The sequence below is a fragment of the Sceloporus occidentalis genome, unplaced genomic scaffold, assembly GCF_023333645.1.
Source record: "Sceloporus occidentalis isolate IW3139 unplaced genomic scaffold, rSceOcc1.0.p SCAF_3, whole genome shotgun sequence".
Taxonomy (NCBI): Eukaryota; Metazoa; Chordata; class Lepidosauria; order Squamata; family Phrynosomatidae; genus Sceloporus; species Sceloporus occidentalis.
The window spans coordinates 233962407-233981571 of NW_028316983.1; the positions used below are offsets into that span (position 1 = coordinate 233962407).

At 39.9% G+C, this 19165-nt stretch overlaps 1 protein-coding gene across 1 annotated transcript in view; it reads left to right on the forward strand.

Moving 5' to 3' along the window:
* FER1L6 (fer-1 like family member 6) overlaps positions 1–19165 on the forward strand; it is a 125312-nt gene that overhangs the window by 39940 nt on the left and 66207 nt on the right. The window contains exons 8-13 of the mRNA XM_089518947.1: positions 947–1103; positions 1653–1839; positions 6247–6439; positions 7374–7726; positions 9392–9500; positions 15405–15591. Coding sequence (XP_089375073.1) covers positions 947–1103; positions 1653–1839; positions 6247–6439; positions 7374–7726; positions 9392–9500; positions 15405–15591 — 1186 coding nt within the window. The remainder of the gene's footprint in view (positions 1–946; positions 1104–1652; positions 1840–6246; positions 6440–7373; positions 7727–9391; positions 9501–15404; positions 15592–19165) is intronic.

Genomic DNA, 19165 nt, shown 5'->3' on the forward strand with positions numbered 1-19165 from the left:
CTTCATTGTTAGAAATGCCAGTTAACTTGAAGTTTCTGTTCTCTGATTATTCATATATGCATACCTGGTCAAAGAACTGGGCCTGCAGCTGTCTCCTTGTTGATATCAACAGAGCTGGGGATGTTGCAATGCTGGTAGGGGGTTTCCGGGCGCTGTAGTCAAAAAGTAACACCCCCAAGCTCTGGACATGGATAATAGTCTTCTCATTACAATGAGCACCAGAGCATCATGGAATAGTTGAACCCATGGTGCAGTCTCCATGCAAGTTCCTTCAAAAAAAATTCCACCACTTAGAAAAATCAACTATTGCCACTAATGTCAGAACTGCACATCACAGTAATACATGTGTCTCCTGCAGAAAATGGTCCTCGTCTGCCTTCCTTCCCTTGTCCTTTCCCATAATCATAGCATGATTTATCCACAAGGATGCTGTTACGATATTGTGCATTTCCCCATTACTGTTCTCTTTCATTACCTGCTGTTGGTGAGGAATGGTGTTGGTGTTGGAGGAAGGGTTTATAGACAGGTTATCTGGAATGCAAGCAAATTGTATTAGATGTTGCAGAGATGGATGGGTAATAGGCCTTATGGAAGTGAAGAAAAGGGCTGTCACAAAACCCACATCTTTGTGTATCATAAATATCGAGGCTGGGATGACAATATAGTTCTGAAACATCTCTAAAGTGTTCAAAATGTAAATGTTGCCATTTATGAAACCATGACATTTTAATTTGTGGTGCTGAATACGATCCGCTTTCCCCAACACCTGACAGATCTTGGGATTGCACCTTCTTAATTTATTTCTCAGAGTTTTAGCCATTTTGTTTGCATGACAGATAGAATAGTTATTACCAGTAACCTGCTGGCTACCAATGCACACGTCCCACACCAGACAGACATTTCAGAAACTCCCCTGTGAATGACTCATGCTTGTATGTTTTTCCAGGTCATCAGTTTTGTGACAAGTGGGCCCTTCTCACTGACCCTGCTGACATTAGGACAGGGGCCAAGGGATATCTGAAGTGTGATATCAGTGTTGTCGGGAAAGGAGAGACAATACAAGCCAGCCAGAAAGCAAGTGATGCAGAAGAACAGATAGACAAGTATGTTCATGACTTAATTAATTTCTGTAGGGCTGGCATTTTGATTCTGTGCATAGACAGCAGTTGTAAGGCCAATTACTACAGAGTCACTGATGTAGCTTAGGGTGGTATCTTACCATATAAAAGGGGCAAATCTATCCTGCTACAGTAAGGCTTTCTGTGTAAAAAAGCTGATATGGTAACAGCCATGCCCTTTCTTCAGGGGTCCCTAAGGGCTATAGTTTGGTATAGGACTATGAATACACTTTTTCAGGTTTCCTGTATTTGTCTAGATAGGGACAAACTAAATGGAATACCATTAATAGAGTGAGCATTTGTGTACATGGCTTTTTAATCTGATTCTTATTTTGTTTGTTTGTTTGTTTGTTTTTTGCAATGAGTTAAATCCCCTGTGGTCTTGATATGAATGGGGAAGCTTCTGCTTACTTTTGGAAAAACCATTTACATGATTACTAAATATGTGAGTGATGTTTTTTCTCCATGGGCCCACAGTCTGATCAAACATTTGTTTCAAATCACTTCAGAGAATGGCTTTTCTTTTTTCTCCAGGAACCTCTTGATTCCCAAAGGATTTCCATCAGAAAGGCCTTGGGCCAGATTTTACGTGAGAATTTACAAAGCAGAGGGGCTACCCAAAATGAACTCAAGCATCATGGCTAATGTCACCAAAGCATTCATGGGGGACAGTAAGGACCTTGTGGATCCATATGTGGTGGTCATGTTTGCAGGTCTAATGGTAAGTAAGAGTCTTAGTTTTCAGAAATATTGTTTCCTGTTGATTTTTATTTTCTTCATAATGCCACTACCAGCCAGAAATTTTCAAACCTTTAAACTGCCATCTTGTATTCTGAGTGAAGAATAAACTTCAGTATACCCTAGTCATAAAATCCATTTTAGTAAAGTAAAATGGTGTGCCAGCTTGCTATATTAATACTCTCTACTAAACGACTGATGGATTAAATATTGAAAAGGATCCCAGAGTGGATTTTAAGACCCTAATTGTGTTTCGATGCCCTATCTGTGTCCCCTAGACACAGGCGGTCCCTTAGTTTAATAGAAACTGTAGTTTAATGAGATAAAGCATCCTTTGTTGGTGCTTTCTTGGCCCTTCTCCTTACAAAACCTAACATTCCCACAGTTTTATAGGGATTTATATTTGTTTCATTCAGAGCCAGTGTGGCATAGTGGTTTAAGCACGGGATTAAGACCTAAAGACCAGGGTTTGAATCCCCACTCAGCCATTGAAAACCCACTGGGTGATCTTGGGCAAGCCAACCCCCCTCTCATCAAATCTTACCATGAAAACCCCATAATAGGTTTGCTTTAGAGTCACCATAAATCAGAAATGACTGAAGACACACAACAGTAGCAACATATATCTATTTCATACCATCATTAACTGTCATGATTCTAGTCCAAGGTACTTAAAATGAGGTAGTACTCAAAATTCTCTCTGCTTGAGAGCTCTAGCCAACTATCTTGAACTAGAATTTCTAAGGCACCATGACTTTTAAAGTACAATAGTTGACCATAATTTTACCCACAGTTACTCCAAGAACTTCAAGGTGGTGTACATGGGCTTAACTCACTGTAAACCTGACAGCCGCTCAATGAGGCAGACTCAGCAGATGGAGTAACAACACTGAGTGTCTGAGGGAACTTTTCGGGTAGATTAGACAGGAACCTAACTATCTCTATTGCAATGTGTTCTCTTGAAAGATTTGCCTCTTGGCTTATATCTCTCACAAAACAGAAAATAATTCTTATTTTCTTTTTTCTATATCTCTGACCCTTTGGAGGGCATAAGCCCTATTGTTTTTCCACTCTTCATTGTAACTTAGATTCAGTGTTTGCTCCTTCTCTGTTGTTATATGTCTGCATGGCTTGTTAAAGAAGTTCTGGGGCATTAACCTATGACTTGTTTAAGAGATCTTACAGCTGTACCAAAGATGTACAAACTTGAAATTCAGATTGTTTGGGGGGATTTTATTTTGCATTTAAATATATCATTGAATGCCAAAGTCAGGATCATCCTAGTGTTTCTGGTATTTATGTAGCGTTGTCAAAGGAAGTCAGTGGAAAAACTGGCAGGAAGAAAATCAACTCATTTGTAATGTTGTGCAGGAGAAAAGTTCTACAGATATCATGAACTGCCAAATTGACAAGTGAATGAGTCCTACACCAAATTAAGTATGAATTCTCCCCGGAAGCCAAGATGACTAGACTAAGACTATCATACTTTGATAGGACAAAATGACTCATTAGGGAAAAAATGGTGCTTGATAAACTGGGAGGCAGTAAGAAAAGAGGAAGACTGTATTAGAGATGAATAAACTCAGTCAAGGAAGCCACAACTCTGTGATTGCAGAACCTGACCAGGACTGTTGATGACAAGGTGTCTTGGAGGTCTATCATTCCTTAAGTCACCATACATTGAAGCCAATGTGATGGCAATCAACAACAAAGAAGCACTATGTCATCTGAGACCCTCAAATGTGGCTTATCTGTGTGCGCATCTGGCACCAAATGTCAGGATTCTACTCAATTTGTGGGCACCATTAAAGAAAATGTGACAACTAACTTTATCAATATGTGAAGTCAAAGGCTTTCATGGTCGGCATCCATAGTTTTTTGTGGGTTTTTCGGGCTATGTGGCCATGTTCTAGAAAAGTTTCTTCCTGATGTTTCGCCAGCATCTGGGGCTGGCATCTTCAGAGAATGGCAGTCTCTGAAGATGCCAGCCACAGATGCTGGTGAAACATCAGGAAGAAACTCTTCTAGAACATGGCCACATAGCCCGAAAACCCCACAAAAAACTACTTATCAAAATGCACGTGTAATAACTTGCTCTATTTTTCCACTTACAGAGAATGTTGTCATTATCTATAATGATAACAGCATTATGTATGAAAAATCAGGGCCGATTTTAATCTTAACGAAGCTGTTTTACTCTTTAATAAGACTAGCTCACAAAAAAGTGCAGCCATTAGAAGTGTCACTAATTATACTACCTTACATAATTGTATTTTAAATAGATTTTCATTCAGAGGACGTGTTTGCTGTACAAAAATATATTGGAAGTGAAGACAAGGCAATCCATCCAGAGTTTTCACCTTGATGGGTTCAACAGAGTTATTGCAGATAATTTCATAATGAGTGTTAAGTACTATGAGATGTTTGCCACTGTGACTCTTGCTAAGATCCCCATGTGAGCAGGACTACTGTTTTTCAGTTCTGCACTGATCTTGAAAAAGTAATATTTTGGGGCAATAGTAACCATACTGGCTAGGGGAGTTTGAGAGTTGCAGTCCAAAAGGGCCATTTTTAAAAGCACTAATTCTGCATACACTACTGATTCCTTCAACTTTTTACTATTTCATCCTTTTCTCCCAAAGTGGGGGAATAAAATAATTTTAGGAGAGCAGATATATGTAGTTATCAGTTGAGGACTCTGTTGAAGATGGCAAAAGCTGAGTGGCCCTCCTTTCCTTTTCTAGATGATGATGATTGTGATGATGGAGAAGGAGAATAGTGTGGCAACACTAACTTTTCCAAAGCAGAGTGCTGTTTCTACTAAAACATCATAGAAACTGTAGTTCAATCCCAGTGATCACAAATGGTGTTGCAAGAATACTGTGGCCCCCATAAGGTTGTTGCAGAAAATCTTTCAGCATTGGCTATGCTGGCTTATTACTGCTTTAATAGCTGTCAAGTCAACTTTGACCTGTGGTTACCCTAGGAATGAGAACCCTCCAAGTTTCCTTGTTATCAACAGTGTGGATCATGTCCTGCAAGCTCAGGGTTTCTTGATTGAGTCTACCCATTTGTAATGAAGTCTTCTTCTTTTCCTACTGCCTTCCACTTTACCAAGCATTATTGTATATTCTAATGGGTTCTATCTTCTCATGCTAAGTCTAAAGTATGATAATTTCAGTTTAATCATCTTTACCTCTAGTGAGAATTCAGGCTTGATTTGCTTTAAGACCCATTTGTTTGTCTTTAGGAATTCATAGAATCTATAGACCTCTCTCTCTTCCAGCACCCCATTTAAAATGAGTTGATTGTTTTCCAATCAAGTTTTTTAACTGTCCATCTTTCACAACCATACATAGGAGTTTGAAATATTATGGCACAGATAATTCTGACCTTAGTATTCACTGATATATCTTTACACACGCTTCAGAAGGGCACCTTCAAGCCCCCTTGTCCTCAACTGCCCTGCTGAGGTCTGCAGGTTCATGGCTGTGGCCTCTTTGATTGACTCTATCCATCTATTATGTGATCTTTTCTAGTGATGTGTCCAAAGTATGACAGCCTCATTTTAATCATTCTAGGACCATTTGTTTGTCCTCTTGGTCATTTTGGCCTACAACATCTCAAAGCTCCCAGTTTGCATTCTATATATTCTGGCAACTGTAGCAAAAAAACAAAACAACCTTCCAGCTGTGTTATTCTAAGTCAAGATCTTCCCTGCTGACTAACTTACAAGGGATTTCTTTTTTAATTTTTTTCTTTAGGGTCCTTATAGATCTCTTCATGCAGAAGGCACATCACTGGATTTCATACATAGCCAATGTAGTGCAGCCATTAGAGTAGGGTGCAAATCCACCTAGCAATAGCAATAGCAATAACAAATACATTTCTATACCACTCTCTGAGTGGTTTACAATGTACAGTGTAAGCCAATTGCCCCCAACAAACTCATTTTACCAAAATATGGAAGGATTGAAAGTTGAGTGGACCCTGGAGCCCTGCTTGGGATCAAACTCACAATCCTGTGGTTGTGAGTGACTGCAGTACTGACATTTAACCACTGTACCACCAGGGCTTCTTCTAGAGCCAAGAAATTTGCCTATAGCCAAAAAATTCATAGAGTCACCCTAAATGAATCACTATATCATCCTAATCTACCTCACAAAGTTGTTGTGAATATAAACAGGGGATTGGTGGTGGAGAACCATGTATGCCAACTAAACTCACTGTAGGAAAAGCACAGAATCATTGTAACAAACAAACAAACAAGAGCATGGAGTAGCGGGTTATGAGCAACAAATGACTTTTCTCTGTATGTACCATTCCAACTGTATGTGGGAGTAGGATTAGTGATTAGATTCTCCCAGTAACCTCTGCCCTTTCATTTCAGGGACGGACGACAGTGCAGAAGAATTCTGCTAATCCTGTGTGGCATGAACAAGTTGTCTTTAAGGAGATGTTCCCCCCGCTGTGCCGAAGGGTCAAAATCCAGGTGTGGGATGAGGGCAGCATGAATGATGTGGCTTTAGCCACTCACTTCATAGACATAAAGAAGATCTCAAATGAACAGGATGGTGATAAAGGTAACTGTGCATGCCTTGGATAAAACTGAAACACCACTCTGAGCTATTAAAAATGACTGTGCAGTATAGAGAATAATGCATGTGCCCATAATCCCCCACCCTATCTCTGTAGACTAGGGAGATTACTTCACACGGCATTTAAATCATGTTTAGACAATTAAAAAAGCAGCTTTGGCAATACTTATCACACAACAACACTTCCAACCCATAGCCACTGTGTCCCTGACCTGTAGATGCTGCATCCCTATTCATTGACAGGATCAGTGATTATGCAGGAAACCTTTTTCTAAGGTCTGTTCTCAGCACTGGGACTATGCACTAAGATTGAATACAAATGAGAACATTCAGCACTAAGTGTATTCAGCGCTATGATTCACCCCTAAGAAGAATATGGCAAAGACTGGTTACCCCTCTCAGCCTGTGCAGAATGTTTGTTCGTTATATTTTAGGTGGCCAGATATAAACTAGGAAGGAAAAGGCTAGAATAGAGGACCGCTTTGAAAGTAGGACAGCTGGAACCTCTTATAGAAGTCAAGCACTGACTCCTAATTTGGACCATAAGGCATATAAAATGCAAATGAACAGAACATGGAACAGTTACTCTTTTGGAGAGAATCGCCCTGCCAGAATGGGCAACGGTCACGCACCATATAGATGCTTTTGTGATTGGAAAATCAGCTTGTTATTAAAGTACTAAATTTCCTAGTGGGTCCCTTGCAATAAATGTACATAGTGAGCAACATGCCCTTAACATCAAAGCTTAACTGTATATATGTAAAAATAAGAGTGAATGAATGTGGCAATATTCAAGTGTCCAGCTACTGTGTTTAGCCACAAGGAAATTAGTGTACAACCAGAAATGCCTGCTTGAAATTAAGCATTTTTTCCTCTATTCCCTCATTGTCCATGTAATATGCATGTGCATCTTTTCCAGGTTTTTTGCCCACTTTTGGGCCTGCTTGGATCAATCTCTATGGCTCACCTAGGAACCACACCCTGATGGATGACCACCAGGAACTCAATGAAGGATATGGGGAAGGAGTTTCTTTCAGGGGACGTCTTCTGATCGAACTTGCTGTTGAGATCCTTTCGGGAGGAGCCCATGAGTCAAAGTTTTCAAAGATCATCAAGGACATAAAGCTGCCTTCCAAGGACAAAGACTCCAAAGGCTCTAAAGGATCAGGAAAAGAAAAAGAGAAAGGATCAGAAGATGGAAAGTCTTCTTCCCCTTCAGATAAAACAAATTCAACAGATGTGGAAGTGGAGCCTTTTGACGTCCCACCAGAGGTAATTTATGGAAATGCCAAGTTATTTAGAAATTAAGCTCTTGGGCTCAAGGATGAGCATAGTTTAGCTTCTCCCTGTAGGAACCCTGAAATGTATTTTTCTATAAATGGGATCTGTGGAGTGTTCCATCAGATAGACTACAACATCCACACCAGACTAAAGATCCCAGAGTTCATTGGGAAAGTCGTGGCAGTCAAATGGACTTGAACCTTGGTTTTTTGTGGGTTTTTCGGGCTATGTGGCCATGTTCAAGAAGAGTTTCTTCCTGACGTTTCGCCAGCATCTGTGGCTGGCATCTCGGAAGATGCCAGCCACAGATGCTGACAAAACGTCAGGAAGAAACTCTTCTTGAATATGGCCACATAGCCCAAAAAACCCACAAAAAACCATGGATGCCGGCCATGAAAACCTTCGACTTCACAGACTTGAACCTTCTTTAAATTTCTAATAGAGCTGTGTCTTTGAACATACTTTGCTCTAATTGTCATTACAGTACTGGAGGCTGGTTTTGAATGGTAAATGTCAGGGGCATAGGTTTGGAAAAGTTACTTGCAAAATCCCTAGTCAGCATTGCCACTGGCCAATTGGGAATTATAGTCTAAAGACTATTTTTTCTGTATTCTAATCCTGATTGGATTATGCTGTTTCAACAATATTAGGAGTTATAGCCCCCAAAAGTATTTTTTTCAGTCTCTGGTCAGGGGCCCTCATCATCAGACATCTATTGAGGCCTAGACTTTAGTAGGGAGTCCTCTTTTCCTGCCGAGTCCCCTGGCCTTGCTCTTGCTTTTGCTCCTTGTTGTTGACCATTCGCATGCTCTCTTTGAAAGGGTAAGCAGTGAATAGTGTAAAGAGAAGGACCAGCATACATAAGTAATGGTCCCCTGTGGGTGGTGATATGTATTGGATTGAGACTGCTGCCATACTGCAGAATTAATGCAGTTTAACACCTCTTTAACTGTCATAGCTCCATCCTATGAAATCCTAGGTTTTTGTTGCACCAGAGCTCTCTGACAGAAGGTTAAATAGCCCACAAAACTACTAACCCCAGAATTCCACAGCATTGAATCATGGCAGTTAAAGTGGTGTGAAAGTGCATTAATTCTGCAGAGTAGATGCAGCCTTAGGGGGCAGACATTACATAAAAGAGCAGTTGTGCTCACATTTATGGTAGAAGATATGTGTGTTCATAGAAATGCTTAAATACAATGAAGGAAACACATTCCCAGGGTTAGCCCTGCTTAAGTACTTGGATGGGAGACAGCCAAGAAATATCAGGTGCTGAAGGCTGTATTTCAATGGATGGCAATGGAAAACTACTTCTGAATATTCCCTAGAAAACCCTATGAAATTCATGGTGTTGCCATAATTTGAAAGGTGTCTTTAAGGCCACTACGCCAACATATGTGTTACATACAGAAGCTCAAATCTATACAAGGCAGTGGATATACACAACCAGACTGCTATAGTGTGATGTGGCCACAATAATTTTTTGGGGGGCTACCAATTTGTCAGTCATTAATGACAGGTTAATGCTGCTCAGAAATTTGACATGGTGAAGGAATAGGAGACTAAATTTCCTCTTCCTTAAATAATCTGAGTAAAAAGTTAATATGAAGTAGTACATGCAATAAATGAGATTTGTTTTCTTTTACCCTTTATCAGATCCATGAAGAACAAAATGAGGAATTTCTTCTCTTCGGGACTTTTTTTGAAGCTACAATGATTGATAGAAAGATTGGGGATAAACCAATAAGTTTTGAAGTGTCTGTTGGTAAGTGTATAAAATTCTTCATCAAACATGCTGCTGAATGTCAGTAAAGTAATGTTGCAGTCATCCTGGTTTAAATGACTATGGTTTGGGGGGAAAGGGGACAATATGCCATTTAATTCCATAGACCTCTGTAAATATCGTTGAAGATGAAGGATATTGGCTCTTCATGGTTATTGGGCTTCAGGCTGTGCATTGTTGCGATGAACATATATAGCCTTGGATCACTCAGCTGGTTTATCAATGAATAATGCAAGTAGCTGTGAGAATTAATGCAAACTGCAGGATGTACTGCTGAGAGACATGTACAACACATGTGCTCACCAATGTGCCAACATAGAAATATTCTGAGTAGTGCAGTGACTATTACAAATAGGTAAATCTTGAAAAAATTGTAACCTCAGTACAACTATTGTAGACAGATCTGAGTTGGTGGTGCCAAAAGCAATGGCCAGGATACTGAGTGATGCATCTGACTGTGTATATATTATACCATTGTTGAAGCAGGTGCCCAATGCTGCTGGCACAGAAATCCTGAACAATTTGGAATAATGTTATCTAGCAGATCAGCTTCTTTAGTTTGGCCCATGCCATTTTAAAATCACTGGAGGAATTCTTGTTCGTTGTACAATAATCTGAAGAGTACCATCTGGTAGCAGCACAGAAGTGGGTTTTTTTCTGTGGTGCTACCCATCTTTCGGAATACTTTTCCCTATTCACGACACCACACTCTCCACAATTTCACAGCTAAAAACAAGGACATGTGTGGCCAAACAACATCAGACTATGGTCAAGATGGCAAAAGTTAATAATAAAGAAAACTGTATAAGCTAGAAAAGGCTGCAGCAGTTTTCTTTTGTCTCAGCCCACTGGGAAGGGCTAACTACTTCTCAGTATTCCTGCCTAAGAAAATCCTATGAAATTCAAAAGTTGAAGGGTTGTGTCAAGTTGTGACTTGAAGGGGCATATATACACTTGGAAATAGAAGACTCCACCACTCCTTGGACCGAATCGCCCATGAGGCTCCCTACAACTCTATGATTTTATTAACTTCTCTGCCCTGTTGAGTGAATTGAGTGCAAACTACTTTTTCACACCCAATTCATCACTTTGCAGCAGTTGAAATAAGCTGTGGACAAAAGGGGAAAGCGGAAGGAGAAGAGAGAAATTGGGATATTTTAAAGGCAGTTGAAATAGTGGGATGAGAGATTAATCATGACTTTCCCTATCAAATCAGGCCTTCCCTGACAAATTGTGTTTTTTGTAAAATTGCTTGTGGCTTGTAAAATTTCTTGTGGTTTGAATTCGTGCTTTTAAATATTTTAATTGAGTTTTGTATAGTATCATGATCTTTTGTAATTAATGCCTGTTTTGTTTTGTTTTTTTAAAAAAAACTTCTGTTGTAGTGCCTGGGTTTTATATATATAATGGTACATATCAATTGTTTAAATAATTATTAAATAATTAAAGGGAATAAATGATACAAATTCATTCCAATATTGGTTTGGCATGCTACATGAAAGGGACATAGGCCCTTTTGCCTAACTAATTATTTCTGCACCAGCCAGAGGAATAGAACATTAATATAACAGTGTGTTACTGCTGTTAATGCATGTTTAACTTAATGCTGTCTAGAATCAAAGGTGAGACATGTCACTAATTTATGCCTACAGCAGAACTCAAGATGAAAGTAGAGGATTCTACTGAAGTGAAACATCTGCAGGGATATTGAGGGATGCAGAAAGCATTTGAATGGCACAGCAGTTTCTCAAAGCTCTGGCACATATCCTAGATTGCCACCAAATTTCACAGCAAGCAAAAGTTGGATTTCGAAGGCCTTTCCCTTGTAGTATATCCCTACAAATTCAGAAGCTGAAATAATTATAACAAAATTATAAACGTTTTTCAAGTGTAGGATCTGATTTGATGAGTGTGGTTGTACAGGCATTTAAAAAAGCACCTTGGCTTTATCTCTTTTGCCCTGAGGAAATGTCAGCTGTAAATTGTTTGCAGGCAACATAGGTACTACATTTTTATATTGCCTTTTTCTTTTAAGTATAACAATACCAAATGTCAAATTGTTCTCTGGATAAAAAGTAAAATTTAAACAATGTATACATGTTAGGTGAGCAACTGAAGTGCAATTGCTTCTCCCAGCTGCACCAGGAAAGATTCACTCAGATGTGACTAGCAACCAGGTAATGTTGATAGAAACAATAAACAGCTTTATAACAAATTACTTTAACCCTTATACAAGAGGAATACAAATAAACAATACGGCAATGTAATTACAACAAAATGTGATAACATTTATGACAATATAAATGCAACTTTACCGCTGCAGCAGTAATACCACTCTGTAACTATTGACAACCATGTTGCCATTTATATTCATGATCACTTCCATGGAAGAAATTATTTGTTATAATGATAATGTCGTATTGTTTATTCATATTGATGTTGTATAAAGATTTAAATAATTTGTTGTAAAGATATTTATTGCTTCTTTCAATGTTACCTGGTTGTTCTTCACATCTGAATGAGCTAGTTCAGGTCACTCCTGTGTTAGTGTGTGTTCAGGCACCAGGAGAGATTATCAGGCCATGCTGGTGAATCCAACTTTATTTAGAGAAGGAAATTCATTTCAGTGCCTCATCCTGACAGAGAAGTATCCAAAAAGAATGGGAGCCCCAAGCCCAGAGTTCTTACATTGTAATATATTTTGCCAGGGTTGACAAGTGGCTATTGCAAAGCACATGCACTGGGAAATTTCAATAGACGTTTTATCTTTTAGGCATCAGTTGATCATTACAGTCTCCTGGAAGAGATGTATTATTTCTTGCTGCATACCCATTCCCTGGTTTCTTGGCATTTTTAGAGAATAAAAATGTACTTTTCTACCTTCACAGTGTTAGTAAACAATTTCCCCCTAGTCCTTACTACATAATCCTCATTCCTCAATTTCTTTCAGTCTTCAGAGAACACAAATATACTATGCAACCTTCACAGTATTAGCTTGTTAAAGTGGTGTTAAACTGGTTTATTTCTGCAGTGTGAATGCAGCCTAGGGTACATAAGAAACAGAGATGAAAACAATTTTGGGTTAGCATATGTGAAGCCATGTGAAGATTTCCCTACACTATACTCTTGTTGTTGTGTACTTTCAGGTCATCTCTGACTTATGGTGACCCTAAGCTAAGACTATTGCAGGGGTTTCTTGTCGAGATTTGTTCAGAGAGGGGTTTCCTAGTGCTTCCCTCTGAGGCTGAGAGAATGTGACTTGCCCAAGGTCACCCAATGGATTTCCATGATTGAGTGAGGATTTGAACCCCAGTCTCCAAAATCATAGTCCAACACTGAAATCATTACACTATGCTGGCTCCTACACCTACACTATAGTAGTTGCCAACTTGTTCTGCCCTCCCAGTGTTGTGAACTATGATATATTGCATCAAGTCAACTTAAAGCCAGTATCCCAGATTAAATTGTAGGCCTGAACCCTACTGATAATTCCAACCAAAGTAATCACATTGAGTTACTTAGGAAGTGGTGAGCTGACATGTGGGTTAATTCCATTGATTCAATGGATCTACTCTGGCTGGTGGCTGTCAACAGGAATAAGACCATGAACTTCTATTTAAGATCAGGATGCAAATTTGGGGAAAATCCAACAGGTCATTTAATTACTGGGAAGCTTCTCTTTCACCCAAATTCCTTTGCTTTGCCCCTGTCCTGCCCTGATGGGCCCTGACCGAGTTATCCTTTCCATTTTATATGCAAGGTTACAACCTTAGCTTATCACTGTGCATATTTGAGAACCTGAAGGATTCTTTTGTGGAACAGGGTGGCTAGGGAAAAGCCTCTTAGACAAACAAGGCAATGCCCAATATTTGCTTAAACCTGAGACTTGGGAGAGGCTGAATATGTAAGAGCCTCATTTGTGTATTTGCACAACAAAGAGAAGGCTCTTTTTCCTCCTAAGAACTTGCTCTGGTCAGGATCCAGGTCCTTACTTTAAAGAAGGTCAAGGGATTTATAATATCTAATTTCCTGAGCAGTTTAAACCACAGGGAGTGAGGAGGGAGGGAGCCTTCTTGGTGGCTGCTCCCAAGTTGTTAAAATCTCTTCCATGGGAAATTGGGTTGGCCTCCTCCTTAATGTCTTTCTGCTAGAAGGCAAAGAACTTTTTATTTAGGCAGGCCTTTGGTTTTTAACATGTTGCAGCAGGTGGAACATTTAATGGGATGTGTTGTGTCCTTATTTTACTATGTTTTAAATCTGTTTTTTTAAAACTGTGTTTAACTTTTTTGAAAACAGAATTGCAGTTTAATTGTTGTATTATTATTTTTTTAGTTGCACTGTGTTTTAAATTATTGTGAGCTGCCTTGAAGAGAGCTGGTGTGGTATCGTGGTTTGAGCATCAGACTATGACTTGCGAGACCAGGGTTTGAATCCCTGTTTGGTTGTAGAAACCCACTAGGTGACCTTGGGCAAGTCACATTCTCTCAGCTTCAGAAGAAAGCAATAGCAACCCCCATCTGAACAAATGTTGCCAAGAACACCTTGTGATAGGGTTGCCTTAGGGTTGCCATAAGATGGAAATGCCTTGAAAAACAAGCTGTCTTGAATCCTACATTGGGAGAAACACAGAATATTAATTAATTAATTAATCAATCAAACAAACAAACAAATAAACAAACCAGATGTGGGGAATTTGTGCCTTTCAGATGTGGTTGGACTCTATATCCCTTCATCCCAGCAAGCATGGCCAATGATCAGTGATAATGGGAACTGCCAATCTAGATCATCTAGAGGACTGGGGGTGATTTCTGCAATGATTCAGAGAGAGATTTGAACTAATATAGATCACATGAAGTCTGCTGCAGGGAGGGGTCCCACAAAGTCCAAGACAAGCTAATTTCCAGTCCAAGGGAGAGCATTCTTTCAATCCTCCTGTGTGTCTGAACAAAAATGCTGCCCTCTCCCATTCACCACCACATTTGTAGGTAGCAAAGCAGGGTTCGAATTCCCATTTGGCTATGGAAACCCACTGTTTGCCCTTGGTCAAGTCACAGACTCTCAGCCTCAGAAACCCCAGTGGTAGTTTTGTTTTAGGGTCACCATAAGTCAGAAATGACTTGAGGGCACACAACAAGAAAAAAGGAAATCTCCAAAAGGTCTGTGGGGGCAGGAGTGACAGTTACTGATCTTTTGCCTTTACTCGGATTCTGAAATTCATTTTTAAAGCATTTCTTCCTACTGCAGCAGAGTGTCTCTTGCCAACCATCAGCTGGCAGCTGCCATTTCTTCTGCCAGAATTATTCTAGAGCATAAAGGGGAGAGGAATGGCTGTGACACACATGCACAAAATGACTTTAGCTTAAAAATTCCTACCTTGGAAGTTTCTAATTACTGTCTTCAAAAGAAAGGGCATGGGATAGAAGATAGAAAGGGACCTGGCCCTAATTAGACCCAGTGCTTTATCTCAAAATCAAATGCTATTACAGTGGGCCCTTGGTAACCTCTGGGTTTGGTTCCAGGACCTACTATGGATACCAAAACCCATGGATGCTCAAGTCCCATTAAATACAATGGCATAGTTAAATGGTGTTTCTTATCTAAAATGGCAAAATCAAGGTTTGCTATTTGGAATTTATACTTTTTTTAAAAAAAATTCAAGCTGTGGATGCTTGAATTAGAATCATAGAATCATAGAGTTGGAAGAGACCGCAAGGGCCATCCAGTCCAACCCCCTGCCATGCAGGAAATCACAATCAAAGCATCCCTGACAGATGGCCATCCAGCCTCCGTTTGAAGACCTCCAAGGAGGGAGACTCCATGGGTACAGAGGGCCAACTGTATCTAAGCCATCATTTCCTATATGTAATTTTGGTTTTGTATCTCTAGGGAATTATGGTAATGCTATTGACGGAGTGTCACCAGGAGCTGGAGGGAAAAAGAAAGCACATGAAGGAGAAGAGGAAGAAAGTGCTCCACTGTTGCATGAAGGAACTGGAGATGCTTCACATGACATTGCCATCCCACTGGTGTCTACCACAAACCCTGAGAAGCCGCTTCTCACTGAGGGAAACAGGTAGAGCTTTGAAGCCTGTACTTTGTTAAATCTCTGGCCTTGCTCTGTACGTGCACTTTCTGTATCTGATTCTAGGAAACTGGAATTCTTAGACTATAGACAGACCTTACCAAATCAGGGTGGCTAATTGCTGGGAGAAATGCCAATGCTCTTCTGCTGCTTGATCAATATAATAATTTGCCATTACGCTAAAGTGTATGTAGACTAAAGTGCCGTTACCTCTGGATACCTTCCAATTGTCCCAATTTGGCAGTTAGAGTCCCAATTAATCTTCTCCTGTCCCACTTTTTCATCTGCTTTTAAAATAGTCTAATTCTTATCTTCTCCTCCAACTTCCCCCTTTTGTATTCAGCCTACTTCATTACAAATGGAATTCAAAGTGCAAAAATAGTTTGCACTCGATTAACTGAGCTGGGGGGGACAGAGGAGGAGTGGAATCTTCCCTTCCCAGTAGGTTGAGGCAAAAGCAAACTGTCGCAGCATCTCCTAGTTTGCATGTTCTTCCTCATTTTTTTTTTATTGTCTGCTGTTGCTTGGTCACATATGACCTAATTTTCATCTGTAAAATGTTGAAGGATATGGATTTGCCAAACTAATGAACTTGCAAATTATAACAAATACAGCTACAACATACTGAAATCAATATTCACATGAAGTCAAACAATCCATAACACTAAAAACAATTTAAAGCTTACAAATAACAATAAAATGCAATTTGAAAACAGTAAAAAAGAAGAGTAAAGCACTTGTTAAAAGTTCTCACTTTTAAAGCTTTTAAGTGCTCAGGAGCCCATTGGAATAAAAATGTATTTGCCGCCTTATGGAAGGACAGCAAAGCGAGTGCCATTCTGACTTTCCTGGGAAGGGAATTCCAGAGTCTATGGGCCACCACTGAGAAGGCCCTCACTGTAAAAAAAGACACAATATAGTTAAATTAAATTAAAAGCAGGTAATAAGTCCTATCCTGCTATTTCTTAAGCATGGGAGTTCAGTTTCATTAATCCCTACCAACACAGTGGCATTGTCCTGAATAGTTTTTTGTGGGTTTTTGGGGCTATGTGGCCACATACTAGAAGAGTTTATTCCTGACATTTCACCACAGATGCTGGCAAAACATCAGGAATAAACCCTTCTAGAACATGGCCACATAGCCTGAAAAATCCACAAAAATTATGAATGCCAGCCATGAGAGCTTTTGACTTCACATTGTCCTGAATGTTTGATATACAGCTGAACACTAAAGTTAGAATCTTTCAAGCCATTGTAATCCCCATTACCATGCAAGAGTGTAAGAGCTAGACAGTGAAGAAAGCAAACAGGAAGAATGTTAATTTATTTGAGATGCGGTGCTGGAGAAGAGTGCTGATGATACCACGGATGGCCCAAAAGAGAAACAATTGGGTCCTAGAACAAATCAAGCCTGAACGCTCCCCGGAAGCCAAGATTACTACATTGAGGCTATTATACTTCAGCCACATCATGAGAAGGCACAATTCATTGGAAAAGACAATGATGCTGGGGAATGTAGAACGCAGTAGAAAGAGAGGAAGACTGCTTGCCAAATGGCTAGATTCAATCAGGGAGACCACAGGCCTGAGTAGAGAAGTAGAGGGTAGAGGGGCTTCGAGGGTGACTCGAAGGTAGCTAACAACAACAACAACAACAACAGAGAACAGTGGATACTGAAATGGTCCTTCCCTCTGCACTCCCATGCTTGCTCGCACCCATCCCCTTGCTTCCTAACCTTGTTTCTTAACTCTCACAAAACAGCTTTTATTTACATGATTTACTGTTAATTTTCCAAAGACCATCTTATCTTAATGTTGATAGGATAAGGTAACTTGTGTGAAGTTTCCTAACTCCACGCATGGACTTCAGTATCTAAATGGAGTTCATAATCACTTGGAGTATATTTTTGGATTCCATCTCCCACCATCACTGAACCAAAAATGTCTGCACTGTCTAGGGATGGATTTTTGTAGTTACTTCCTAAAATGGAAAAAAAAGGTGGGGGGATTTTTGTAAAGGAATGGAGGTGGAGGAAGAACATAAACCCACAACATGCTACTAATCTTGTAACTACTGGTTAGGGGCTTGGGAATGAAATATTACCACGGGTCTTTCTTCTCTACACTTAATGGTAAACCTTCAGAAAACACAGGGATGTTTGCTTCTGGCCTCTCTCTGCAAGAGACAACACAATCAAATAGAGTCTCTAGAAGCAAGACTAGAATGGCTGGGAAATGACGTTTAAGGCAGTCTTCTGAAAAGAAATGAGAAGCCAAGACTTCTGAGAGTGTAGTTATTTTTCCTTATGACAATGACAGAGAATGTTGATGCTTGGCTGTTATATTGGGAAGCCAGCTGCAGGATTTTTTAATGATCTCTCCAGACAGAACTTTGGATATAAAGAGCTGCTATAGAAAACTGGAAATTCTTCAGTTCTTCATATGGGTGGCTGCATGATGGATCTTTTACCTTCTTTTCATTAAAAACTGGAATTGCCCCAGCCTGGATGCAAAACAATTCTGGGCTGTGCCTTTATCTTTCCCTATGTGATGCTTGTAGCCAACTGAGATTCAACCATGAAATACAGCAGAATTATGCTTTACCCCAGAGGTAGCTGACAGGAAGATCACTAGATGATTTACACTAGTTCAGCAAGAGTCTAGCAGTGGCAGCAGCAGGAGCAACAACAACAGCAACAACAAACCCTTTTTTCTTCTTTCTAAGGGTCAAACTAGATTGTCCCCCTCCCCTCAAACAACAGAGCTAATGTGTAGCAGACATACAAATTAAGCTCATTTATTTTTTTTAAAAAGTCATTTTATCATGATCAAGCTGCACTTTCACTATGCTTCTACGGTATAAATTCAGAAGTGTGCCAAAATCCTGTCTTCTAGGCTTCTTCAAATGTAGCAGCTGCCTTTCTTCTGTTAAAAGTCAGCACCTCCCCATCACTTCTCCTTCTCAAAGCTCTCTCTCTAGTTTATTTTAAAAAGCAGCGTCAAGAGGTATCTGATGAATTTTAATTAGTCAAGGGAAAAAGTCCAAATTAGTAGCACAGAAATAAGAATATATCTAAAGGGAATACATTGGAAAGGAAAGCAGTTTAAGAGTTGGGAAGAATTTCTTTACTGCAAACCAAACTGTCTTGAAAATGGCCTTCTAAAGCAGCACACCATTGACAGGAGAAGCCTTTGAATGAACATATCCATCCTGCTCTCTGATGGATGGCACATTTCTGGCAGAGCTTCCAGCCAAGCTGGCCTCTGGCTCACTTTGGGGGGAGGGGGGGAGGAGAAAAGAAAAGTGCAAAGCAAAGTATTTCTGAGTTTGGATTTAAGACAAACTATTGTCAAGGGAGAGAATAAGATCTGCCATTTAGAGCAGTGGCACTGTTGGCATCTGTCTCACAAACCTGAGCTTGTCCAATTAAAAAAAGAAGATGCTGTTGGGTTCTCTGTGTTGTTCACTTTTATACCGATGTGGTGTCCTCTGAAGGAAATGGCCTGTTCCAGTGATAGGATTGGTCTATAAATATACGGGAAACCATTAGCCTTGCAGTTGCCTG